Here is a 27,601-nt window from a genome sequence, read left to right on the forward strand (position 1 = left end):
TTATATATATTTACTCATATTTTGTCAGAGTGAAATTTATCTGAAATGTGAGTCACTCAAAAAAATAAAGAAACAGAATTAAACAAAAATATCAAGAACTGATGAAGGTGGTGCTGCAAAAGTGTTTATTTTTCTTCTTCTCTTTTAGGAAACATGTGAAACAGAGTTCAGTTTCCTGTTTTTCATTAGTTCAAAGTCTGAGAAACAAAAGCAAAACCTGTGTATTAAACAGGTTGTGCTATTTATGGCTTTCAGACAATAAACTGCATGCCAGAAACTAAATACTTACACAAATTAATCTTTATGATTTATAGTCATAATCTTGATAAAATCAAAGATTGATGTGAAAACTTTAGGTCCAGAACCTTTCAGATTTATTTTACTGTCAGACTTTGTGTAAAAATGTAAATAATCCATCCAGGAGTGCAGCTGTGTCATTTGGAAAATGAAAACTGAACTCTAATAATTAAAACGTGTATGTTTCAAATACATTGATTGATAAATAGAGTGTTTAATTATGCAGCTTTTTCTTATTAAAATAAGACAAACATGAGGAAGTCAAGCCTCCTCCTTCAGTTTCATGAGGAAGTTTAATCAAAGCAGCTAAATGTGAAGATCTGCATCTCTTCGTCTCTCCGACATCAACAGCAGAGACATCAACACATTATTGGTGAGTTTTCATCATTTTTCTTCCAATTGAAAATCTGAGGAGAAAAAATCGCTAGGCCAGAAAAATAGGATGTATTTTTCAATCTTTGGCTCGATTTTGTGTAGTTTGGTTCCTGAAACGTCTTTTAGGTCACACTGAAGCAAATATCCATGTTAAGACTTTTAAAATATATATATTTGCTTGGTTTCTGATGAAAATAGCTTCTTAAAATACATGTTATCATTTATTTTGGTGTTTTGATGTGTTTGGAAATGTATTTCACTCTTAAATAATCTGAGAAGACTTGTGGATCTTTATTATAGATCAGTGATTCACAGCCTAAAAACTGATTTGCTGGTTTACATTTTCAGATTCATTTTTGCATAAAGTCGGCTATCTTGAAAAGAGGAACAGAGTAAATATATAAAAGGTCAGAGGTTATTTCTTTAATTCCCCATGATGAAACGTCCACAGAGCGATGAAGAGGGTAAATCAGCAGGTCGGTGATGAACACACACACACACACACACACACCTACACACACACACACACCTTAACGATCCTTTTTGAAATGGAAAGCTTGATGTGATCTTAGCTCGTTGACTTTGATGTCGTCTGGCTCTCAGTTTCCTCTCCCATCATTCCAAAAGGTGTTTTATCAGGTTAAGGTCACGTCTCTGTGCAGACGATTCCTTTGATTTTATGTTGGCTGTTTGACCTCTGGGGCTGCACAGTGGCGCAGTTGGTAGAGCTGTTGCCTTGCAGCAAGAAGGTTCTGGGTTTGATTCCCGGCCCCGGTCTTTCTGCATGGAGTCTCCATGTTCTCCCTGTACATGCGTGGGTTTTCTCCGGGTACTCCGGTTTCCTCCCACAGTCCAAAAACATGACTGTCAGGTTAATTGGCCTCTCCAAATTGTCCATGTGTGTGTGTGTGTGTGCATGGTTGTTTGTCCTGTGTGTCCTGTCCTGGCGACCTGTCCAGGGTGACCCCGCCTCTCACCTGAAACGTAAGCTGGAGAGGCACCAGCACCTCCTGACCCCACTTAGGGACAAGGGTGCAAGAAAATGGATGGATGGATGTTTGACCTCTGAGCTGCACTGTCGACTCAGGGGCTTTATGATGGTGGGTCGGTCCAAATCCAGTCCACTCACCTGAATTTACCACTGGTGGGCTCTGAGCTGCATGATATTCTTTGTTACAACTTCACAAAATATTGAAACAAGTTCATATTGGTGAGATAAAACCTAAACTTGAATTTAATGGAAAATTGTATGGAAAATACATGAACTCAGTGATTCTTTCAGTCAGATATGAGTTTTATTATTAAAGAGTTTTTTTAACCAGGTTGAGGTTTGTTAGTTTCTGTGAGTCCGTCTCCAGGTTCTGATCCGGTTCTGCTCTAAATGCTCCTCAGGTGAAAACCCCAGCAGAACCTCCAAGCTGACAGCAGGGAGAGTAGTTCTGCTGGTTCTGGTCGGCCTGCTGGCTGCTGCTGCTCTCGTCGTCATCTACAGACTCTGTGAGTTTATGTTGGTTGAATCTTTCACTGAATTTTAATTTATAAACTCATAAACCAACACCAGGTTTATGTTTCACTAAATATCAAATAACTTTTGTCTGTTTTTAATCAGCTTTTGCCGTTTTGATGACCAATCAAACCGTCCAAACCTTGAAAGAGGAAAATGAAGCTTTGAGGAGAAACCAATCAGGTGAGACTGTCAGAGTTTAAAGTTTCCTCAGAGTTCAGACTGAAACTTGTACCAATAAAAGATCAATACTGACCTGCTTTTAGTTTATTGGTGTTAATGTTTCTGTTTTGTTTGATAAGCAAGAGACCAAATGTTCACTCATTTTTCTTGTTGTGACACATGATGAGACTGAATCTATGTCTCCTTTATCAGGAGTTAATCTGAGCAGAACAATACAGGCAAAATGTCCTCCACCTTCAACATGTCCTCCACCTCCAACATGTCCTCCACCTCCAACATGTCCTCCACCTCCAACATGTCCTCCACCTCCAACATGTCCTTCACCTCCTGAAGTGAAACGTAAGTCCAGGATTTAATATTTCTCCCATTTCTGTCCTCTACTGATGTTAGAGACATTGATGGACGTACAGATGCAGGATTTCTTCAATCTGATTCCCTGATGTCTTTGTTCTTATCTGTCTGAAGATGAAACATGCCTGAAGTGTGCAGCAGGTTGGGAGCAGCCTGCAGGAAGCTGTTATTATTTTAACACCAGGATGTCCTCCTGGACTGACAGCAGACGTTCCTGCGTTGATCAGGGAGGAGACCTGGTGAAGATCGACAGCAGAGAGGAGCAGGTATGAAACTCTGCTGTGTTTCTATTCACCAGAGATTTGGACAATGAGACATTTTCAAAATACATTTGCTTAATGGAAACGAGGCAATTTTGAAAAACGTTTGTTTCTTGATAAAAAAGTTTTGCTTTAGGATAATGTTTTTATTTTGGCCGTAACAAAATATATATATATTTCCCAAAACTGGACTGTTAACATTTTGTTTGCATCACATAAGTCACATGATCAACAACCGGATGTTGCCAGTGGAGCAAACCAGGAAGTAGCTGGAGCATCATGACAGCGTGTTTTTAAATAACTTATTGTGTGAACAAACTTATTCCTTTGTGTGATTTTAATTGTGTTTCTTATTGAATGGAAACAATTGAAAATAGTGTTTTTTCAACATGAGCGAAATATTGACAATTTTGAGCTTATTAACGGAAATGCAGCTGCAGGTTCATGTTCTTACTGATTTTATTGCATCGTCATGTTTCTTCATCTCAGCACAGAAAGATCTCAGTCATTATCTGTGTTTCCATTATGTGTGCAAAACTAAAAAGAATCACATGTGAATAAAATGCTTCACTCAATAAGACTTTAAAAAATGATCCTACTTCCTGTAGGAGGAACAAGGCACAGCATCCTGTCGTCTTCTTCATCGTTTCCTCCAGTAGTAACATCCGGTTGTTGGTCATGTGACTCATGATGGAAAAAAGTGATTTTATTGCAGTTTTGCAAAATACTTTAATTTCCATACACCTAAAAAACCACCTCCTCCTGGCGCCGAAGCTTTTTATCAGAAAACTAGAGTTTTCTTTTTAAATTGGTGAGTTTCCATTGAGCACATTTATTTTTGTGCTTCCAATTTGCCATCATGGTCATTGGAAACGCAGCTTTTATAATCATCTCTTTCTGTTCAGATGTTTCTGGAATCTAAACTGAAGGAGAAAATGAAGACGTCTCCGGACGCATTCTGGATCGGACTGACAGACTCACAGACAGAAGGCCGATGGTTCTGGGTGGACGGGTCACCGCTGGACCCCAGGTCTTGATAAAGTTGTTTGTTTCTTTTCAAGGTTTAAAATCGCATTTCTTTGCTTTAGTTTTGTGTTTTTTCTTTGCTCTAGTTTAAGTTTCTGGTCTGATGGAGAACCAAACAACTGGGCCGGTCAGAACCCAGCAGGAGAGGACTGTGGGAGGATGGACAAGAAAGGAAACAGCGTAGATCTGAAGAGTTGGGATGATCATTCCTGTCATGTTCAACTCAAAAGTATCTGTGAGAAACCAGCAGAAATTTGATTGTTTTTACAAAAACGTTTAAGACGTTTTCTTTCTGTCTGGACTGAATTAAGATACAAAACGTCAGATTTAAATTTAGACCTTTGATGTACTTTCAGATGATGTGTTATTGCTGACTGGAGATTTATAAATAAACAGAATAGAAAATAAAATCCTGCTGACATAAATGTTATTTATCCTTCATTCCTTTAGTAATGTGAACATTATGCTTCAAAATCCAAACACAACATTTATCATAACTGAACACCAGTGACTGGTGCAACTGGGTCAGAACAGCTGGTGGAACTGGGAGCTGCAACTGGAGTAACTGAGGACATCTACAGGCCATTACAGGAACTACAGGCTAAACATACAGTGCGGTTCGGTTCGGGCTGCGTTTCTCATTTCATTTTTACCCAGGAAGCACATCGGCTAAACCGTGAGTGAAACAGTCACTGGGACTGACTACTATATATTCCATTGAGGGACAGTAACTTTAACATTACATACACCTTTCTGAACAGGTGAGGGCGCACTTTCTCTGTCAGACATTAAAGCGATTTGAAACAATTCCTCCCTCCCTGGCACCCATTCCGGGCCCGGGGCAGCCATCCCCCTCCCAGTCCCCCCTGTAGCTCCGCGCATGCATTGCATTAAACATGTTACATTTTAAAAGAACATTTAAATTTGTTTGTAATAATTAAAATCAAAAAGTTTCCATTAGGATCAACAACCTGTGCTTCTGGGCCAAAGTTGTGTAATTTTTGAGTTACAGCGGGGGGCCACATACGGCCCCCGGACCGCACTTTGGGCACCCGTGACAAAAATCCAAAAATCAGATCAGCATCATGTGTAAATAGCATTTTTTAAATAAAACCAAATGTAAATATTATGAAATGCTGCAGACTGAAGATGTTGCAATATTTTCTATGATCTGATCAATAAGTTGGTGAGCAGAGATCATGTTTCCTGTTCAGTTTCTCAGCATCTTATCTCTGAAGTGACAGAGCAGCTTCCTGTTCTTCAGCTGCCCACAGGAACATCGACGGCTGATCACATGAATAGTGTGATGAGAAAAAAATTTTCCTTTGAAGATTTAGAAAATACGCCAAAAAAAGGTTTATAACAAGAGGTTATTCATAACTGGTGTGTTTCCATTAAGCAAATTTATTTTTGTAATTTCGATTTTATGGTTCTTCAATGCTGTCGGATTAAGTTTTAATGCATTAATCAAATAGAAAAAAAAAACAGAATTGAACCAGAAGGGGGCAGCACATCCACGTCTGTTTGCTGACTGAAATAAAAGTTGAAATAAAGTGAATAAAATACTTAAAATATAAAATGTTGCAGTAAACCTACAGTGTTTGAATAAGAGAGCTTTAATTAAATTAGGATAAGAAATGTTGTAGGAAGTAGCTTGGACATAAACCTGCTTCAGCCCAAACAGGAAGTTTCTTCAACATAAAGCTGTGAGACAGGAAGCAGAGAAACACAAAGAGTCCATGGAGGAGAACTTGATGGATGTTTTCCTGTTCAGTCTCTGATCTCCAAACAGTCGCAGAGTTTGGTTTAAAGTTGGACGAATCTCTGCATGAAGAGTCGTTAGCACAGCTACAAAACAGGTAGGAATATTTTTACTGACTTTTCATCAAATCTTTAACCAGGAGGAGGAAACAGGTGAACCATTAAAGGACTTTATAAAGGAAGCATCTGGTGACAGTGGGAATAAAATCTGTAGTAAAAAGCTGAGCGACGGCAGAATAAGAGAGGAGAGACTTTATCACTCGCTGATCGGTGGAGGAAAGTTTCCTCATGGATCAGAAAGCATGAAGGGGTTTTAGTCTGTAGAGTTTATGTTGTTAGTTTTCTGTAAGTTTGTCTCCAGGTTCTGATGTGGTTCTGCTCTAAATGGCATCATGGGACGTTAGAAACTATCAGAGTTAAATTATAATCGTGATCAACATTTATAAATACGTGACTAACATGAATCTGGTGAATCATCATTTCAGTTCAGTGTGAAAACTGAAGGGTTTGTGTCAAAGCGCTAAAAGCTGCAGCGACTGTAAGAACATTAAAGCAGATAAATGAGCAGGAAGCAGCAGCAGCTGTGGTCACAACCAGACAGAAACCAGATGAGCTCTGACTGCATTTTAAAGATCGTTATAAACTAAACGCTGATATGATATATTGGGATTTTCTCACAGATGGCTCCCATGATGGTACTTCCAGCACCTTGTCTTCTGTTCCCCATTGCTGAGACATTCGCTGAGCACATCGTCCGTTGAGGCTTTGTCCTTGATGTATTTATGGATCTTGGATGTTTCATCCTGGACAGTGGCTCTCACACTCACTAGTCCTCTGCCTCCTTCCTTACGGCTTGTATACAGTCTCAGGGTGCTGGATTTGGGGTGGAATCCTCCATGCATGGTTAGTAGCTTCCGAGTCTTAACATCCGTGGCCTTCATCTCTTTCATTGGCCAGCTAATTATTCCGGCAGGGTATCTGATTACTGGTAAGGCATAGCTGTTTATTGCACAGATCTTGTTCTTGCCATTGAGCTGGCTTCTCAGGACTTGCCTTATTCGTTGGAGGTATTTGGCTGTGGCTCCTTTGCTTGTGACCTCATCGAGGTTGCCATTTGCTTGTGGTATTCCCAGGTACTTCTAGCTGTGCTCTATGTCTGCTATTGTTCCTTCTGGGAGTGAGACACCTTCTGTGCGGACGACCTTCCCTCTCTTTGTAACCATCCGACCACACTTCTCTAGTCCGAATGACATCCCAATGTCAGTGCTGTAGATCCTGGTGGTGTGGATCAGTGAGTCGATGTTTCGCTTGCTCTTGGCGTACAGCTTGATGTCATCCACGTAGAGGAGGTGACTGATCGTGGCCCCATTCTTGAGTATCCGTAGCCAGTCTTGTTGATGATTTGGCTGAGAGGGTTCAGGCATATGCAGAACAGCAGTGGGGACAGAGCATCTCCTTGGTATATGCCACATTTGATGGACACTTGTGCAAGTGGTTTGCAGTTGGCTTCAAGGGTGGTTTTCCACAGCCCCATCGAGTTTGCAATGAAGGCTCTTAGAGTCCTATTGATGTTGTACATCTCTAAGCATTCAATGATCCAAGTGTGTGGCATTGAGTCATAGGATTTCTTGTAATCAATCCAAGCGGTGGGACTGAACCCTTTGAGGAATCCTTCTGTATCAGGATTGTGCGCCCTTCAGTTAACCATTCAGGGTGAGTCCCATTTTGTATCAGCTGGTTCATTTGAGCTACCAGTCGCTCATGGAGGGCGGTGAGTTTCTTTAGCCAGTAGGCATGGATCATGTCAGGTCCTGGTGCTGTCCAGTTTTTCATACCCGAGACTCTTTCTTGGACATCTGCCACAGTGATGGTTACCGGGGCTTGTTCAGGGAGGTTGCTGTGGTCCTCTCGTACAGAGGTTAGCCACTGTGCATTGCTGTTGTGGGACGCCTCCCTTTCCCATATGCCTTTCCAGTATTGTTCAGTCTCCAGCCTTGGTGGGTCAGCTCTGTTGTTATTACCCTGCTGTTGAGAGTACACTTTAGCTGGTTGGGTGGAGAAGAGCCGGTTGATTCTCCTGACTTCATCCTCTCTTGTGTACCTCTTTAGGCGGCTGGCCAAGGCTTGGAGCCTTTGTTTGGCAGTTTCGAGTGCTTCAGGTATGGGCATCTGGTTGTACTTCTTGGGTACTGATCTTTTCATTGCACCCCTTTGGAGCTCTGACAGTTGGCTCACTTCCCTCCTTGTTATCTTGATCTTAGCCTCTAACCGTCTTTTCCATGGTGGGTATTGGGTCTCATGGTTGCTCTTATAGCCAAGTATCTCAAGGATCACTGATGCTGAGGTGTATATCAGGTCACTGGTTTCTGTTATGGTGGTGGTAGGGATCGTTCTCAATGCTGCATTCACATCTTCAATGAGACTTTCTGATGGTACTTCACTCAGCCGTTGTAATTGGCGTTGGGGTCGTCTGGTGTCATTCGGGCCATGATTCTCTCTCTTAGGTCAGTTGCTGCTTCGTTCAGCTTTAATGGACCAATTTCTTTTATTGGTCCAAAGTACTTTATTCGGATGAAAGCAAATTTTGCATGTCATTCTGAAATCAAGGTGCAAGAGTCTGGAGGAAGACTGGGGAGAAGGAAACGCCAAAAGGCCAGAAGTCCAGTGTCAAGTACCCACAGTCAGTGATGGTCTGGGGAGCCATGTCAGCTGCTGGTGTTGGTCCACTGTGTTTTATCAAGGCAGGGTCAATGCAGCAGCTATCAGGAGGTTTTGGAGCACTTCATGCTTCCATCTACTCAAAAGCTTTATGGAGATGAAGATTTCATTTTTCAGCACAACCTGGCACCTGCTCACAGTGCCAAAACCACTGGAATTCTGACCATGGTATTACTGTGCTCAATTGGCCTGCCAACTCTCCTGACCTGAACCCCATAGAGAATCTGTGGGATATTGTGAAGAGAAAGTTGAGAGGCGGGGTACATCCTGGACGGGTCGCCAGTTTGTCACAGAGCAACACAGAGACAGACAGGACACACAACCATACACACACTCACAAAGGAGAATTTAGAGAAAGAAAGATCCAGAACCGGGAATCAGACCCAGGACTTTCTTGCTGCATGGAAACAGTGCTACCAACTGAGTCACTGAGCATCTCGCATTTATACTGCAGCATTGGCCAAAATATCTCAACCCTCAATGAGATTAATGTGGTTAAATAAAGGCTAAATAAATTATTTGATAATGATAATAAATTAACTGTACTTAGATGTGAAATGATTGAAGTGATAATATTAAATTCTAAAAATCTATTTTATTTTGTTTCTCAGTGAATTGGACTAAAGCGTCTTCATGATGAATCGTCCAAAGAACCCAGAAGAAGGTCAGAATATCAGATCAGATGTTAGTTTCTGTGAGTCCGTCTCCAGGTTCTGATCCGGTTCTGATCTAAATGCTCCTCAGGTGAAAACCCCAGCAGAACCTCCAAGCTGCCAGCAGGGGGAGTAGTTCTGCTGGTTCTGGGATCCCTGCTGGCTGTGACCTTTGTCGTCATCTACAGACTCTGTGAGTTCATCCTGATGGATCATTTTTTCACCGATCAAAAGAAATGACAGATGATTTGTGTGAACATCTTTATGCTGACTGAATTCTGACTTGAACTTTTGTCTCTCTCTTTCATCAGCGTTTGTTGTGCTGCAGACCAATGAAAGTTTCCAAACCCTGAAAGAGGAGAATGAAGCTCTGAGGAGAAATATCTCAGGTGAGACTGTCAGAGTCTGAAGGTTCCCAGAAGAGTCAGACTGATGGTGTCTTTCACTAGATGATCTGAACTCCTTTGATCAAATCTGGATCAAATTTCAAAATAAACACAGTCAGTGAGTCTCTGCAACGTTGTGAAGTTTTGTGTAAAAACCAGGTTAACATTGTTACTGTAACTCAGCAGTTTGGTGTATTAGTGGTGAAACTGCTGAGATGTTTCTGCTGAAACAGATCAATGTTTCTGCTTTCTGCTCTTTATCCAACAATGTTTCTGCTGCATCACTGAGACATCATGACTGTCAGTCTGATGAAGCTGCTGACACTCAACACCTGCACAGATGTTCATGCATCAGATGTAAATCTGGGATTAACATCTGATCATGTTTGTACTGAAGTTCACCAACAAGAGACCAAAGTTTGAACATGTTTGTTCATCAGTTCAGATTTAGGAGAAGAAAATATCTGACTGAGGTTAAAACTGTTTTTATTTCTCTAAACAGAGCAGCCAACATGTCCAACATGTCCAACAGAACAAAGTAAGTCCATGATCTGATCTTTGTCTCATTTCTGTCCTCTAATGATGTTAAAGAGACGTTGATGGACTGACAGAGACAGGAAGTTAGATTGTAGCTGCAGGACAGAAGACGCCTCCTGCTGTCTCCAAACCACACAAACATCTACAGAGATTTATTCCTCCTGGTTCACTGAAGGCTTTGTTCTGATCTGTTTGAAGGTGAGAGATGTTTGAAGAAGAGACCAGAGTGGGAGATATATCGAGGAAGTCTTTATTATTTCTCCACCAATAAATCCTCCTGGACTGACAGCAGACGTTCCTGCGTTGGTCAGAAATCAGACCTGGTGAAGATCGACAGCAGAGAGGAGCAGGTATGAAACTCTGCTGCAGGTTCAGATTCTCTCTGATTTCATCTCGTTATCATGTTTCTTCATCTGAGCTCAGAAAAATCTAACTGTTTCAGATGTTTCTGGAGATCAGGGTCAGAGACTTGATGGAGGACGATCTAGAGAAGTTCTGGATCGGACTGACGGACTCAAAGGAAGAAGGCAAATGGCTCTGGGTGGACGGATCTCCTCTGAATAAAAGGTTTGACTGATTTGGGAAGTTTTTTTATATTTATCAAAGTCACATGTTTCTACTGAACTTTGCTGCTCCTTGTCTCTCAGTTTAAGTTTCTGGATGCCCTGGGAGCCTGATAACCTGTACAAAACAGATCCAGCTGGAGAGGACTGTGGAGGGATGGGGAAGAAAGGAGGAGCTGATGATCTGATATGTTGGTTTGATCAGAACTGTGGTCTTCGCCGGAGAAGCATCTGTGAGAAATCAGATGAAGATGGCTATTACGATGACTATGACTTTGACGTTGACAATTCCACTGAAATTTAATTGCCATCTGATTTTCCTTCATAAACTCTCATTTATTCTTCATTTTCTAACTCTGAAACAATTTTTCACTCATGATTTAAACTGTCAGTCATTTTGTTTTCATAAATTGTTCCAGTTACCAAACCCAACTCAGCTGTAACGAGCTGGTTCCCACGACAAAATATTCAAAACACACAAAGACCACCAGAGGGCAGCACACACATCTGTGTTTTATCATAATTTAACATTTAGGGAAATAAAACTGTTACGCTGAGAAGTGTGGTGTGGAAGAAAAAACTCAAAACTCAGCATAGTAGATTGTACCACGAACAAAGGTGATTTATTCGGCCTCCATCAGCACAGCAAAAGTCAGCCACAACCCACAATGTCCTCTCTCAGTCTCTGTCTCTCTTCTGCACAGCAAACAGTCTTCTTATATATGGTTGTCCCCGCCTTCTCAATTAACTGCTCAGCCAATCAAACTCCAGCAAACATGAAACTTTCTATAAAAGGCTGGGTTTGAGGTGGGCCTCCTTCTTAGGAAGTTCCAAGATGGCCGCTACAGGGACACACCCAAAAGGTAACAAACAAACAAATTACATACACACTTTCCATCTTATTGCTTCATAACATTTACTCACTTCCTCCCCCTTCTGGTTTACACAACTCAGGCAAACGAGAAAGGTAGTCAGCAATAAGATTTTTCTTACCTGGACAATGCTGTATGGTGAACTGGTATGGCTGAAGGGCAAGGCACCAACGTAATATACGGGCATTCTGATGCTGTTTGGATTGCATCCACTTCAGAGGTCTGTGATCAGTTTGCAAAGTAAACTCCCGTCCTAGGAGATAATATCTTAAAGAGTCCAAAGCCCACTTTATTGCGAGTCCTTCCTTTTCTACTGTGGAGTACTTTTTCTCCCGATCAAACAGTTTTTTACTTAAGAAAAGGACAGGTTTTTCTTTACCAGCTTCTCCCTGGGCCAGCACTGCTCCAAGACCAACATTTGAAGCATCCACTTGAACAACAAACGGCTTGGAAAAGTTAGGACTCTGTAAAACAGGAGCTCGACAAATCAGTTTCTTTAAAGATTGAAATGCATGTTCACAGTCTTCCTTCCACATAATTTTAGAAGTAGACTTTTTTGTCAGCTCAGTCAAAGGGGTTGCTAAAGTTGAGAAATGGGGTATAAATCTTCTATACCACCCAACTAAGCCCAAAAATGATCTACTGCTTCTTTGTTTGAGGTCTGGAAATTGTTTGAATGGCTTTTACTTTTTCAAGTTGTGGCTTTATTTGTCCACGGCCAACAATTAGCCCAAATACTTTACTTCCTCTTGTGCCCATGCACACTTGTTCACATTCAAAGTCAGACCAGCATTCTGGACCCTTCCATTACAGCCTTTAAATGCTGTAGGTGATTCTCCCAGGTCTCACTGTAGATCACAACATCATCCAGGTAGGCAGCGCAAACTCTGAACAGTCAGCAAGGATAATGTCCATCAACCTTTGAAAGGTAGCTGGTGCTCCATGTAGACCAAAGGGTAGAACAGTGTAATGGAAAACCCATTCCTGGAATCTGAAAGGCTGTGTATTCTTTACAGGATGGCTCCAAAGGCACTTGCCAGTAACCTTTACATAAATCTAAGGTAGTGATGTACTTAGCCTTCCCCAGTCTTTCCAGGAGCTCGTCAATACGTGGCATGGGATACGAATCAAAACAGGAAATGCTGTTTAACTTTCTTAAGTCAGAACAAAACGAAGTTGATTTGAGTCTTTTTTAGGAACCAACACAATGGGATTTGACCACTCATTCTTGATGGCTCTATCACTCCCATTTCCAGCATCATCTGGACCTCTTTTTTCAGTGAATCCATCATTCTTTCTGGGATCCTGTACGGCCTAAGACGAACAGGTGTTGTATCTTTCAAAGTTATCTTGTGCGTTATAACTTCAGTTCGCCCAGGTACATCTGCAAACAGGGATGGAAAAGACTGTTTAATCTCACCAAGCTGTCGCCACTGATCAGGAGTCAGATGCTTTGGAGCCTCTTCAGATTTGGCCACTTCTCTGCATGGGCTCATTTCGGCTTCTCCATCTTTCAAAATGGCGCTGTCCTCAGGCTGGACATCTTGTACCATCAGGGTCTGCTTCACATCCCGTTCTGGAACATTTCTTTCATGATACTCCTTCAACAGATTTACATGGAGCAGCTGCTTTGACTTTTGTTTTTCTGGACAGACAATTTCATAAGTCACTGGTCCTGCTCTTCTGACCACAGTGTAGGGTCCTTGCCATTTAGCAAGCAACTTACTTGGCCCACTGGGCAAAAGTAATAGGACTTTCTGGCCAGTCTTCAGCTCTCTCTCACGGGCATGTCTGTCGTACCATACCTTTTGCTTAAGTTGTGCCTTCTCCATATGATCTTTAACTTGTTCTCTGTACTTTTCCAGTTTGTCTCTCATCTGCAGTATGTAGGAGATGATGTTTGTTGGTGAAGCCGCTTCTCTGGATCCGGACGCCGCTCCAGCCACCCAGTTCTCCTTCAGCATGTCCAAAGGGCCTCTAACCTGTCTCCCATAAAGCAACTCAAAAGGAGAAAAACCAGTTGAAGCTTGTGGTACTTCTCTGTAAGCAAACAAAAGAAAAGGCAACCATTTATCCCAGATTTTGCCAGTGTCATCAATAAACTTTCTCAACATCTGCTTTAATGTACCATTGAATCGTTCAACCAAACCATCGGTTTCTGGATGGTATGGGGTAGTACGAATACCTTTTACACCCAGTTGATCATAAAGAGTTCTCATCACTTGTGACATGAAATTGGTACCCTGATCTGTCAGAATCTCCTTTGGGATACCCACTCTGGAGAAAAGATCAACTAAACATCGAACAATGTGCTTGACCTGCAGAGAACGTAATGGGTAAACATCTGGATATCTGGTTGCATAATCACAGATGACTAATGCATATTTATGGCCATTACTGCTCCTAGGTAAAGGACCTATGATATCCATGGCGATTCTCTCATAAGGAACACTCATTATAGGTAATGTCTGCAACTGGGCTCGGTCTGAAACTTTAGTAGGGGCCACCAACTGACAGTCATGACATGTTTTGCAGTAGTCAACCACGTCTTTATATAATCCTGGCCAATAAAAACGTTGAGCAACACGATTATAGGTTTTTGCCTGTCCTAGGTGTCCTGACCATGGTACCGTGTGACCCAAATGCAGAATTACTGAACGATATTCTTTTGGCACAACAAGTCTGGGTTCATCAATGTCTGCTAGATACAACAGTTTATCCTTTATAATAAAAGGTTCTCCTGCTAAACCTTTAACCTCTGTACTCTCTTTTCCACCATCTTTGCATGCTTTTTAAAGAGAGGTTTCAAAGATGGATCGTTTTCCTGTCTCTCTTTAAAGTTATTAGGCATTTCCCACTGGAAATCACTACATGGAGTTAATGACAATACAGGTTCAGGAAGTTTCGACCTGTTTTTGTTCTTATTTTTCTCCTGTCTGCGCTGTCGTTTTGATTTCCTGACCTTACTTCCTCCTTCATACAGATCATCACCTGCATCTGGCAGAGGTTCTAAACCCTTTTCCATGGAACGTGTGATGACAGTACAGGAATAAGCCACAGAGTTTGTTTGAACCAAACTGTCTAAGATTGGTAAATCTTCTCCTAGGATCACATCATATGCTAACTGATTCAACACTCCAACAGTCAACATAAAAGCTTGGCTTTCAACTTCAATAGTGACATCAGCAGTTGGATATTCTCTCGGACATCCATGAACACAAGTAATGTTTACAGGTTTGTTAAAGTTAGGCAGTACATTACTCAACACAGAAGATTTCACCAGAGTTTGTGAGCTACCTGTGTCTGCAAGAGCTTTTACAGCTTGCCATTTATCACCACATCCACTACATGTTTATGTGGAATCAATCCATCAGAAGCAAGTTCATAATTATGTTCTTTGGAAGGTACCACACATAACTCTGATTTAGGTTTTCTTAAAGGACATAAAGATGCTTTGTGACCAGGCTGCTGACAATAGTAACAAATAAGACTATAATTTAGCCTGGACTGTGTAGGCTTCTTACCACCCCTCTTGTCCAAATTGTCCACATTTGTTGCACCTGGGGGTGTCACCTCCATAGACCTTGGTCTCTCTGCTACTCTTGACTTGAAAGGTTCTCTGTGAGCAGCCAGGTAACGTTCAGCCAGGTCTGCCGCTTCCTCTCCAGTCTTTGGATTGTTCTCCTTCACCCACGTGCGAACATCTGATTGAAGCACACGTAGATACTGCTCCAAGATGATTGTTTCCCCAATCTCTTCTTTACTCCGACTGTCAGGCCGCATCCATCGCTTGTAGAGTCCCTTTATCCGACCATAGGTTTCACGTACACTCTCTCCCACTGGTACCTTGGAGCTTCGAAACCGGTATCTGTAGGTCTCTTCTGTTACATCAAACTTAGACAATACAGCAGCTTTAATAGAGTCATAAGAGTCAGACTGGTCTTCATCCATTCCAGCATAAGCATCTAGGGCTTTTCCAGTCAATAATGTGACCACCCTGGCAGCCCATTCAGCTGGGGGCCATCCCCATGTTTTAGCAATGCGTTCAAAACGTATGAAGAAACTTTCAGGATCCTCACCTTCTTTAAAGTCAGGTATCCTAGGATCACCTCCACGGTTTGGTTCCACTCTTTGTGCTGGACCTCCATGTGCTATAGGCTGCTGAGGCTGTGCAGCAAGTGATTGAGAATGAGGTGCAGCTTGGTAATCAGAGGCTCCTTGGGCTTGCTCTGAGGCAGACTGCCTAGACAGTGTCCTAGTCTCTCGCTTTGGAAAAGCTGCTTCTTTAGAAAAGCCAGTCTCAATAGACAGCTCATGTTCAGCATAAACATTACTTTGCAGTTTTGGCAGGTCACTGCGCAACTGTTCAATCTGATCAAACAATATTGCTTCTGTTCGTTTAGAATGTCGCATAAATTCTCTTATTTCATCAAAGATGTCAGGTTCAGAAAGTTCTTTACTCACAGCACCAAATATGGTCTGCTTAGGCCGCACAACTGGTTCCATAATGTCTTCACCAGCCATGGCTCCTTCAGGTAGTGAATCGGGCTCTGCCGTTCCTCCACTTTGTCCGTCTTCCATCTCAGAAAGGGCTTTTCTTTGTCCCACGTTCTTCCACGTCCAACTCCTCTCATTTGGCCTGATGTCTTCCTTCATTTACAGGCGTCAAATGATCCCACTCCTGACACCACTTGTTACGCTGAGAAGTGTGGTGTGGAAGAAAAAACTCAAAACTCAGCATAGTAGATTGTACCATGAACAAAGGTGATTTATTCGGCCTCCATCAGCACAGCAAAAGTCAGCCACAACCCACAATGTCCTCTCTCAGTCTCTGTCTCTCTTCTGCACAGCAAACAGTCTCTTATATATGGTTGTCCCCGCCTTCTCAATTAACTGCTCAGCCAATCAAACTCCAGCAAACATGAAACTTTCTATAAAAGGCTGGGTTTGAGGTGGGCCTCCTTCTTAGGAAGTTCCAAGATGGCCGCTACAGGGACACACCCAAAAGGTAACAAACAAACAAATTACATACACACTTTCCATCTTATTGCTTCATAACAAAAACTGTGAAGCTAATTCAAATAGAGAGATGTATCATCTAAGACATTATTAGCAGAATAGTTTATTTGTTTTATTTGAAATAAATGAAGATAAAAATTAAATCATTAATAAGCAGAGTAAAGCCGCCATTGTCCAGTTCATTCTTTAAGCTCAATAGGAAGCTTCATCAATATAAAGCTTGCAGAAAATGTACATAGATCATGTTCAACTCTAAATTTCAAACATATAAAATAAAGGCTCCAAATACTACAAAATTGAAATGTATTCATTTCTGCAGAGTTTTCTCATGGTCCTTTACCAAATTCACCAAACCTTTTCCAGAGAGAAAATATATTTTTATCTAAAGTTAGGAAGTGTGAAGAGAGTCTGGGCCAAACAAAATGTCTGACCATGAATGTTTAAAGTTGTTTTTCCATGATCTGGATCTGAAGAGGCTCCACTGCGACGATGTCGTCTGCAAACATCCAGGAGGTTTTTTACACGAAGCTAAATGAACTGCAGCCACAGCAGAGAGTCGTTCATTAGTTTAGCACCGAGAATGAAATAATCCTGTTTTAACCTTTTATTAAAAATACACCAATCACTATTTTCATATAGTTCATATATGTTTATGTGGTATTCATGCCATGCTAATAACTTAAAATAAAATGCATTAATATATTGGGAACTTTAATCATTTTTGTTTTTTATTTTGCTGTTTACCAACAACACAAAGACCTGCAGCACAATGTGAGATTAATGATAAATGATTTTTGATGGATCAGAGCAGCAGCCGTACAGACGATGGATGGAAATAAATATGACTAGAAATTATAATAAAGAGAAATGTCATCAGTATAATAACAGAATAATGAGAAAGTGGCAGCAGGTGAAGACTCCTCCTCTTCATCAGCTTAATCAGGAAGTTTCTTTAACATAAAGTCATGAAACATGAAACTGATGCTGCGACAGAAGAACTGAAACGTCAACAGAGGATGGAGGCTGGAGGTGAGTTCAGATGATTTTCTGTTTCATTCAATCAAAATACTGGACATTTATTCAATATTTTTAAATATTCCCACTTTTTGATGATTTGTTTTGGGTATTTTAAAACAAAGTCACAATGAAATGTAAAAAGAACCAACATGAAATTTGTGATAACTGAATAAATACAAGCAATGTAACAATCTTCTTTCTGGATTATTATGCTTGTTAAAGTACTAGTACGACTCTAAAGATGTGAATATTGTGTAAAAACTCAATATTTCTTACCATTCATCTCAGGAAGTGAAATATTGAAAGCCGTAGTTTCTCGTCGTATTGATGACTGTAGCTTGGAGATTTAAAAATGTAAATATCTGTTTCCATGAAAGTGAACCTCTACAAGTTTTTAAGGCATGTTTGTAAAAAAAAATAGAAATCCTGTACTTTGAAAATCTGATCTGACTTTTATTCTTCTTCTTCTACTCATCATTATAGCCACTCAAACAAGAGACAAATAAAATAAACTCTTATATGTTGTTTTTTATAATGACATTTGTACAATTTTAAAGAATTTTTACTGATAATTTAAAATTATACTTTGTTCTTCGTACAAAATTCATTGTCAAAACAATGTAATAGATGTTTTTGTCCTCAGTTTCCTCATGATGAGTTGCTCACAGAGACACACAGAAGGTAAGAACATTAATGTGGAGGTAAACAGGAAGTGACGAAGAAGCTGCAGTCAGAGCTGAGAGGTCTTCATCAGATGAACAGGTTGAACACAAACTGCTTTTTAGACGTTTAACATCCAAACTGAAGGAAAACAGAAACAAACCAAAGTCACTTTAACTGTTGAGTTAAACAGATGGATATGAAATCACAAAAAGAGGAAAGAAGAAAGTTAAACAAGTCAAATAATGGAGAAGCCAAGTGGAGGGTTTGGATTTTTCCCATTCTGAGTTCTCTGTGTTTTTACTTTAGGGTTTCTGTGTTCTTCAGATCTGTGTGAGTCTCTGTGTCGTCCTGTCGGTCCCCTGATTAGTTCCCAGGTGTGTCCAGTTTCCTGACCCTCCCTGATGTCCTTGTCTCTTGTCGGGTCCTTGTCGTACCAGTCTGTCGTAAGTTGTCTAAGGTCCCACGTCTCACGCCTGTCAGCTATTTTCGCTCAGTTAGCCGTTCAGTAGAACTGTATAGTCCTGAATCGGTTTAACGTTAGTCAGTCGTCATAGCAGAACCGTGAAGTCGTATGTCGGCTCCTGCTCTCGTTGTCCAGTCTGTTTACTGTCACTACCAGTTTTGCCCATTGCGTCTGCCGTGCTGCCAGTTTCCCAGACTGTCTGTGAGCTGTTTCATTATCAAACCTACATTTTCACCTTCATATCTGGGTTCATGGCGTACATCCTCACCGCACCGCAACTCCTCATCATGACAACGAGTGGTATTTCTGAAGAACTGAACTGGAGAACTTCTTGTTTTCTTGTTTACGTTCTTACAGTTTGCATCATGAACCACATCACAGTTCAGTTCAGTTTATGAACCAACTGAACTGAACTTGACCTTTAATTTCTTGAAAATCAGAATAAAATGTGATTTGTATGAATATATAAATGTCGTCTTGAGGAACTTTACAAGTGGTTACAGGTCAGTAACACATACGTTATAATTCATCCCAGTCACCTAACGATGCACCAACTTTACTTCATTATAATAAATAGATTACAAAGCTTTTCATGTCAGGAAATTAAGGACGTTTTTCTTCCTGATTCAGATTTTCAGCTAAACTGAAGGATTTTATTTGTCTGCTGCTGATATCAGAACAACTGAACCATCAGGAATCACAGAAATCCCTGTTGATCTATACAGACTCTCTCATAACGCTCTAATCAACACACAGTCACCACCATATTTGTTGTTCCTCATCCTATAAGACAAAGTTTTTTTACATGCACACTTTTCATATATGGTCCTCTTTAGCTCCTGGTTCTGACCGACTCCACATCGTTCTGGATCAGTACTTTTCCTTATTCGATCCGTTCCAGTGTAAAACGTTTGCTTTGGATGTTTTCCAAACACTCAGACGCTGCAGGGGGATAATGAGGTTCAGCAACGATCTAAGACAACTTGGTGACCTGGCTTCAGATTGGGCAGCTCAGCTGATTTCAGTGTCTTTGTAGAAATAGTTGTGTTATGCAGGCCGACCAAACCTGAATTTCAACATCCAGATGTTGAAATGCCGCTAAGAGAGAAGATGAGTCATGATAACCAGGCCGCAAGTTTAACATGTTAGTGTTTGGTCTTTCAGGCTGGCATCAAACCAGCAACAAGACGACGTTTCATCTGAACTGGTTACACAAGCCTGATTTCATTATGTCCCTCCTCTGGGTCACTTACAGGACAAATGGACTCAAAGTCAGAGTTTCAACACATTTCTAACCTGAGGACAAAAACGTTTAACAGAGTTAAAGATTATTGACTGTTTTAGTTGTTTCAACAAGTTAGTAGGATACATGTTGGATTAACACCAGTTCTGATGAGAACCAGACTTAGTAAAGTGTTGATTTAATTTAGATTTTTCCAGAAACAACTTTATCTTTAGGCTTCAGTTGTTTTTAAGGAAACATTTCCAGCTGCAGCTTCATGCAGATTCCTGTGGCGGTGTCTGCAGTTCAGTTTTTATTTTTATAGAGTTTCATCAGGTTGATGTTAGTTTCTGTGAGTTTGTCTCCATTTTCTGGTTCTGATCCGGTTCTGCTCTAAATGCTCCTCAGGTGAAAACACAAGCAGAACCTGCAGGATGTCAGCAGAGAGAGTAGTTCTGCTGGTTCTGGTCGGTCTGCTGGCTGCTGCTGTTGTCGTCATCTACAGACTCTGTGAGTTCATGTTGGTTGAATCTTTCACAGAATTTTTATTTATTAACTCATAAACCAACACCAGGTTTATGTTTCACTAAATATCAAATAACTTTTGTCTTTTTTAATCAGCTTTTGCTGTTTTGATGACCAATCAAACCGTCCAAACCCTGAAAGAGGAAAATGAAGCTCTGAGGAGAAACCAATCAGGTGAGACTGTCAGAGTTTAAAAGTTTCCTCAAAGTTCAGACTGAAACTTGTTGTTCCAATAAATTATCAATACTGACCTGCTTTTAGTTTATTGGTGTTAATGTTTGTTTTGTTTGATAAGCAAAAGGCAAAATGTTCACTCATTTTTCTTGTTGTGACACGTCATCAATTGCAAACAGAAGTTTGAATATAAAACATGTAATGGTTGTCTTTTAATTTCTGGACTTATTTATGGTTGTACAGCTGCTTGTAAATGTATTCATGCCTCTTGGACTCAGTGGAGTTTGAACTTTCCATCACCAGAACTCTGATTTTTAAACTCCTCCAAACTAACTGCTCTCTCATCTAAAACCAGCGTTTGATCAGATTCACACCAATCAGACTCTCCAGACCCTGAAACAGGAGAATGAAGCTGTGAGGAGAAACCTGTCAGGTGAGACTGTCAGGGTTGGAAAATGTTCACCACGTTCAGAGCCGACATCTTTAATTTGAGACGGTTTGTGAATCAAGCTCATGATATTAGCAACGTTCTCCACAGGATGTTGATTTACTGTGAAGAAATGTTTTCATTCTCTCTCTGAAACAATGTGAACTACTACATGTCCATCACCTTCACCTCCTTCAACATGTCAACCAGCTCCTGCGTTTCCTCCTCCAGCTGCAGTAAACATGAGTAAGTCACACAATCACAGGAACATCAACAACTTCCTTCCTCCTGACTCAGTGAGGTTTTTGTTTTTATTGTGTGGTCAGACTCATCGTGTCTGAAATGTGGCCCAGGCTGGGAGCTAAACCAAAGCAAGTGTTATTATTTTAACACCAAGAGATTCACCTGGACTGAGAGCAGAGGCTCCTGCACTGATCTGGGATCAGACCTGGTGAAGATCGACAGCAGAGAGGAGCAGGTATGAGACAATAAGACAGTTTAGTTAAACATATGCGACACTTAACCTGCAGAGCATAATATGAAAGTAAACTAAGAGTCAATTTCAGCTGAATTTGGATTCAGATAGATCAAGTAGAAACTGACAAGAACCGGATGAAACAACAAAATGAAAACAAATGTATTTTCCAAAATAAGACCAAAATGGTCCCACACAGCAGAAACATTTCCTTTGAAGCTGCTCCAAAGCTGTAAAAGATCAAGAATTCATTTGGCAAATGCTCTTGACAGATTGACAGATTGACAGATTCGCTTCCTTATCAACACAGTTTGGCGCGTTAATGTCATTTCGAAACAGTTCCTGTATCGGTCACGTGACTTGCTGAGACCAATACGCACACCGACACGGGTTTTGGTCTGTGGGCTTGACGCATGCGCCGACACATCGGTGTTGCCGGACCCATCACTAATTTTAATCAAACTGAAGTTTGTGTAAGAATGTCACAGGAGAAATGAGTGGAAAAAAACACTGGAAAGATTTCAAAGACCAAGATCAACTCCCTATGAATAGATTCAGTGATGATGCTGTGAAAATGAATAACAGGCAGAGACGGCAGGTAACCTTATTTACTTGGCCTCGTACACAACCAGATTTGAGTTTTGTTGTACATAAGCTATTGCAGTCCTTCAGAGCCAACTATAAAATACTGGACTACTGTGAAACATGCTCTGAGATAACTGAAGCTAACAGGAGACAAAACTTTGAGCTGCAGGAAAAGTGACAAAGCTCTGAACCGATGCGGTGTTACAACTAAGGGTTAATTCACAGTGTCCGGCTCCGCTGCACCGCAGGGCGGCCTCTGCAGTAAATACGCACCCATATGGTCAGTGAGGGCATTTACACTGTGTGCATATGGCACATTTTCCAGCCTTTGCTTTAGTGTTTGTATGTTTGCCATGATCTGATCAATAAGCCAGTAAACTGAAATCATATTTCCTGTTTGGTAGTTTATGAGCTGCATCAGAGAACATCATATCTCTGCGCTGAGTGTCTTCCTGTTCCTGGTGGCTGTCCACGTCCAGTTTATGTACAGGCTCACAGGTTTGTTATAGGCACTAAAAGTTCTCTGGCTCTAAATTTTATATCGTGCTCCTCCACCCTAATTTTCTTTTAGATTATGAAAATCGTTTGGTCATCTGACCTGACATAGACCTCTACAGTGTCATTAATTGGTTTAATAGAGACTCAGGACCAATCCGAGGGACCATCTATAAAAATGTTATGGTCCAGTGAAACCAGAACATTTGTGCTGGTTACGGGAGTTTATATCTCCCGTAACCAGAGTCTCTTACACCGGCATTTTTTAAACCAAGTCTTGGAGATACATTTTTCAGAAACATCTCCCACAGAGGTGTGAAGTACTCTGCTGGTGTAAAAGCACACATGCAGGGTTTGTTCGATGGGTAGACACCAGCAAAAACAATGGTGGGTAGCATGTTCTGTGTTGTACCACTTACCAGTTACATTTAGTACAGCTTCAGATGAGTATAAATATATTGGCTCATTGCAGATTGACTACTGTTTTCTGAAAGAGGTGTAAGCTAAGGGTCAAAAGCATTGGCGTGTTTTGACTACATTCTAAAATCACAGCACCATCTAGTGCCCTGGCATGACCATTACAGCCAATTTAATGTGTTGTGGTGGTGCTGTATAAATATGGAACTTTTTGGAAGAGATATCTGAAAACACCAGTTTCCTGACGGCAGTGTCGTGTGAACGTAGCCTAAGTGTTACGTTCCCGACCCAGAACGTACCAGGATCAAAACTGTCTGATTTAGAAAGACAACCCTCTTTTCTTAAAAAAAGGCAAATAGCAAGATCATCTTCAATTGTTTTTAGCCAGAATTCAGTCCTACAAAGTATAATAGTCAACAGAGGATTGTCATGATCAGGGGTGTTTTATTGCGTCTGTTTTGTGTTTTCACTTAACATTTCAGCTTTCCACCACTAGAGGGCGTAGCTAAGCAATCAGCACCTACACACCTGTTTCCAACCAGGACTAATCAGATCTATGGGATTTATAAAACTGAGTATCTGAGCATCAACCAAACTAAGTATCTTTGGAGTTTGAGGATGGGAACATCAACGGTGAGTGACTCAGAGGAACCAAGTCACCAGATTAACCTGGATCCATAAAATACACTGAATTTACTGCTTCAATAAATTCAATAGCTCGATAATGTCAAAATACAATGCAAAGGTTCCTTCCTGGAGTGGGACCATTAAATGATGGAGTCCAATGTAAGACAACATGTCACTCCATAACATGACCTGTTGCTGCTCTGGCAAAGAGCAAGATACAAAAGGAAAAGATCCAACTGCTGCAGACTGAAAGAAACTGAACCAACACAACAAAAGAGCTAATGGCTTGTTTTCCCTGTGTGTGGGTCGGTGCAGTTCGGTGTGCTATTTTTTCAACCTGTACCACACACCATTCCTAGACTCTTCATTTGCAGATTGGACAATGGTACGGCAATGCAACACAGCTCATTGGTTAGGAGGTAGAAAATGTACCAACACCAGATGTGTCACATCTGTCGTCACACTAGTATAAAGCCACGTTAGGCATTTGGGTTTTACCGAATCCAACCAAGTTCAAGTTAAAGTTTTTCAGTAAAGCACATTCCAGCAACAAAGCAGTTCAAAGTGATTTACATCATAAAAACACCCAGAAGACAGGAGAGGTCTGGAAGGTCGATACAATGACAGCAGAGCTTTACTGTATTTTGGCGCTAAGCTATGCAGTGATTTATAAACTAACAGAAGTATTTTATATAGTCTATTATCTGAGCTACTGTTGTGACTGAAGCTGCTTGTGTTGACTCTAGATCTATAATTCTAGATCTATAACTCTAGGTCGTTCCTCTTTAGGTCCAAAGATAATAACTCAAGTTTTGTTTCTGGTCAGCTGGAGAAAGTTTTGGCTCATTCACACATTGATCTGTTCAGTGATTGGACAGTTTTCGAGTTACCTGGTGACATCGTAATGTAGAGCTGTGTCTCATCTGCGTAGCTGTGATAACTCACTTTATTTCTTGTTAGAACCTGAACTAGCAGGAGCACAAACCTGTTGAATAGAAGACGTCCAAAGTTTGGACCTTGAGGGACTCCACATGTGACTTCTGTCCACTCCAAAGCCACAAACAAAACACTAGCATGTTCAGTCAGTATGAGCACATCTAGATTAAATAAATTGGATGGGAAATGACCAAACACTGATGATATCAAAAAGTGGGTCTGTGGATCTGTGGTGACCGGTGTGGGGTGAGCTCAACTAGAACTTGGGCCTCATGCATCATCGGACCGACTCTGCGTGTACATTAAGAGCACAAAAAGATCTCTGAACACCAAATGTTTAGTCTGAAAACAACAAAAAGTCAACAAAACAGACAGCAGGTCCTCATAATGTAGCAAATAAAAATGTAAAGTATTATTAATATGATGGGAAGTTATTATTGCAGAAACTGTTTAAGCTTTAATGAAATAAATAAAAACAGAAGCCTTTGGGAGGAGGCTGCAGATGAAGAACATCTTTAATCAAAATCAACAGGAAGTTTCATTAGATATGAAGCATGAAGATATTCTGAAAAAGTCATTCTGTTCCGCCTGCAGAGGACAGAGACACATTTATGGTGAGTTTTAACTTTTCTAACTAACGAATGCACAAAGATACAAAACTTTGTCACTTTATATGAAATAAGCCCAGATTTAAATATAAAACATTTTATACAATATGCAGCCTTTATAACTCCGAAGGATATTTTATTGACCAAACGAGTGAAGAAAGACGAGAATAAAACTCATTCAGCTGTTTTAGCTTTACTGAAAACGTCCTGGAGACGTCCTGCTATTAAGAAAGTAAGAGGCACAAAACATTCACATTCATCAATCATTTATAATAAATCAATAACCTTTTGAAATGAACTGTGATCAGAGGTGAAATAATAAAATGGATATAAAATGTAAAAACATTGTTTTTGGTTCTCAGATAGTTGAACAGAAGCGTCTGCATGATGAGCCGAACACAAAACAGTGAAGAAGGTCAGAACATCAGATCAGATGTTAGTTTCTGTGAGTCCGTCTCCAGGTTCTGATCCGGTTCTGATCTAAATGCTCCTCAGGTGAAAACCCCAGCAGAACCTCCAAGCTGCCAGCAGGGGGAGTAGTTCTGCTGGTTCTGGTCTGCCTGCTGGCTGCTGCTGTTTTTGTCATCTTCAGACTCTGTGAGTTCATCCTGATGGATCATCTTTTCACTGACTTTAACTCTTGAAGGTCAAACCAGAAACTAGATGATCTGTATGAAGATCTTCACCCTGAATGAATGTTGTCTTCAGCTGTTTTCTTGTTTTTTCCTTCAGCGTTTGTCATGCTGGAGACCAGAGAAAGTTTCCAAACCCTGAAAGAGGAGATTGAAGCTCTGGGGAAAAATATCTCAGGTGAGACTGTCAGGGTTGAAGGATGTCCACAAGGTTCAGGTGTTTGGAGAGGAGCTTTCTTTCGCAGTTCATCTCACTTTCTGCTGTCGAAGCAGCCCCAAATATTTGACTCTCTATCAGAAGCTCGATTCTGGATTCTTATTAACATGATCATCCCTGATTGTGATTTCCCATCTTGTCGTCCTCGTTATGGGTTCAGTTTCTTTTCTCCGGAAAGTTCCTTTGAGTTCAGGCGTCTCTCCCGAACATTATATTGGCCATTTTTCTGTATAGGAGCCACTTCCACTGCATCCAGCCAGGGTATCCCTGACCAGACAGTTCAAGCTTTAGTTCGCTGGTTATTCCAGGTGTAGCATTCCTACATCCACAATAATCCCAGTGATTTACTGTGAACATGTTTATTCGTCAGTTCAACTTTAGAAGAAGAAAATAACTGACTGAGGTTAAAACAGTTTTTATTTCTCTAAACAGAACTAAAATCTTCACAGCAGTCATCATGTCCTCCACCTCCTGAAGCAAAAAGTAAGTCCATGATCTGATCTTTGTCTCATTTCTGTCCACTAATGATGTTAAAGAGACGTTGATGGACTGACAGAGACAGGAAGTCAGATTGTAGCTGCAGGACAGAAGATGCCTCCTGCTGTCTCCAAACCACACAAACATCTACAGAGATTTATTCCTCCTGGTTCACTGAAGGTTTTGTTCTGATCTGATTAAAGGTCAAAGAGATTTGGTGAGAAGACCAGAGTGGGAGAAATATCAAGGAAGCCTTTATTATTTCTCCACCCAGATGTCCTCTTGGAATAAGAGCAGATTATCCTGCGTTGATCTGGGATCAGACCTGGTGAAGATCGACAGCAGAGAGGAGCAGGTATGAAACTCTGCTGAGGTTCAGATTCTCTCTGCATCATGTTTCTTCATCTCAACACAAATTCATTTTAATCAACTTCTCCTGTTCAGGTGTTCCTGGAGAGCAGGCTGAGAAGCTTGTTGGAGAACAAATATGACAAGTTCTGGATCGGACTGACGGACTCAGAGGAAGAAGGGAAATGGCTCTGGGTGGACGGATCAGCTCTCAATAAAAGGTTTGACTGGTTTGGAAACATTTTGATCTTTATCAAAACTCAAATGCTTCTACTGAACTTTGCTGCTCTTTGTCTCTCAGTTTAAGTTTTTGGATGTCCTGGGAGCCTGATGACTGGAAGGTGACGTACTCAGCTGGAGAGGACTGTGCAGCGATTGGGATCGAAAAAGCAGCTGATGATCTGATACGTTGGTCTGATCAGTTCTGTGGTCTTCGTTGGAGAAGCATCTGTGAGAAACCAGCTGATCTCCCTAAGCCAGCGGAGAGGCTCAGTGACACGGAGCGTTAGATTCAACTGGAATCATTTGTAAAATCTCTTCAAAATATGTTTTTTAGAACAAACCCTTCTGTCCTTTGAGAATCTAATCTGATCTTTATTCTTCCTCTTCCTCATCATCAGCTCCTAAAACAACATGGCAGAATAAAACAGGAACAATTTTAAATCTTAAACTCTCCTTTGCTCCTTTTTTCCCCCAAACTTTCAACCAATTGTAGGGGATTTTTACTCATGATTTAAAATGCATACTTTGTTTTTTACTCAGTATTTCAGTTACAAAATCCGACACTG

General features: G+C 40.9%; 2 protein-coding genes and 2 long non-coding RNA genes across 4 annotated transcripts; 2 read left to right on the forward strand and 2 right to left on the reverse strand.

Annotated features, from left to right (window-relative positions):
• Positions 1–588: 588 nt before the first annotated feature.
• LOC103473041 (C-type mannose receptor 2-like) lies at positions 589–11,163 on the forward strand. Its single transcript, XM_081612868.1, has 15 exons — positions 589–670; positions 1,021–1,148; positions 2,065–2,169; positions 2,282–2,359; positions 2,552–2,698; positions 2,825–2,976; positions 3,876–4,000; positions 4,083–4,253; positions 9,102–9,139; positions 9,220–9,321; positions 9,440–9,517; positions 10,017–10,052; positions 10,250–10,401; positions 10,494–10,618; positions 10,699–11,163. Exons 2-15 carry the CDS (start codon positions 1,106–1,108, stop codon positions 10,916–10,918), a joined length of 1,572 nt encoding a protein of 523 aa, XP_081468994.1. The 5' UTR covers positions 589–670; positions 1,021–1,105; the 3' UTR covers positions 10,919–11,163.
• A 47-nt stretch (positions 11,164–11,210) lies between these two features.
• LOC145553640 (uncharacterized) lies at positions 11,211–12,119 on the reverse strand. Its single transcript, XR_014089694.1, has 2 exons — positions 11,608–12,119; positions 11,211–11,456 (listed from the first exon to the last, which is right to left on the reverse strand). It is a non-coding gene; the product is annotated as an uncharacterized LOC145553640 (long non-coding RNA).
• Positions 12,120–13,212: 1,093 nt separating this feature from the next.
• LOC145553874 (uncharacterized) lies at positions 13,213–16,072 on the reverse strand. Its single transcript, XR_014089917.1, has 2 exons — positions 15,011–16,072; positions 13,213–13,526 (listed from the first exon to the last, which is right to left on the reverse strand). It is a non-coding gene; the product is annotated as an uncharacterized LOC145553874 (long non-coding RNA).
• A 4,678-nt stretch (positions 16,073–20,750) lies between these two features.
• On the forward strand, positions 20,751–27,447 carry LOC103473045 (hepatic lectin-like). Its single transcript, XM_081612869.1, has 9 exons — positions 20,751–21,242; positions 21,323–21,474; positions 25,506–25,554; positions 25,635–25,736; positions 25,872–25,949; positions 26,421–26,471; positions 26,669–26,820; positions 26,910–27,034; positions 27,115–27,447. Exons 1-9 carry the CDS (start codon positions 21,239–21,241, stop codon positions 27,320–27,322), a joined length of 921 nt encoding a protein of 306 aa, XP_081468995.1. The 5' UTR covers positions 20,751–21,238; the 3' UTR covers positions 27,323–27,447.
• The last annotated feature ends 154 nt before the right edge of the window (positions 27,448–27,601 follow it).

This window comes from Poecilia reticulata, chromosome 11 (genome assembly GCF_904066995.2).
Source record: "Poecilia reticulata chromosome 11, P_reticulata-male-v2, whole genome shotgun sequence".
NCBI classification, from domain to species: Eukaryota; Metazoa; Chordata; class Actinopteri; order Cyprinodontiformes; family Poeciliidae; genus Poecilia; species Poecilia reticulata.

Excerpts from the sequence above, each read along its gene's own strand:
- LOC103473041 (XM_081612868.1), top strand. The coding sequence starts at position 1,106 with ATGATGAAACGTCCACAGAGCGATGAAGAGGGTAAATCAGCAG. Across the intron at positions 4,254-9,101 it reads GAGAAACCAGCAGAAATTTG|CGTCTTCATGATGAATCGTC; the intron begins ATTGTTTTTACA and ends ATTGGACTAAAG. Across the intron at positions 10,402-10,493 it reads TCGACAGCAGAGAGGAGCAG|ATGTTTCTGGAGATCAGGGT; the intron begins GTATGAAACTCT and ends TAACTGTTTCAG.
- LOC103473045 (XM_081612869.1), top strand. Across the intron at positions 21,475-25,505 it reads TCGACAGCAGAGAGGAGCAG|TTGAACAGAAGCGTCTGCAT; the intron begins GTATGAGACAAT and ends GTTCTCAGATAG. Across the intron at positions 26,472-26,668 it reads TCCACCTCCTGAAGCAAAAA|GTCAAAGAGATTTGGTGAGA; the intron begins GTAAGTCCATGA and ends ATCTGATTAAAG.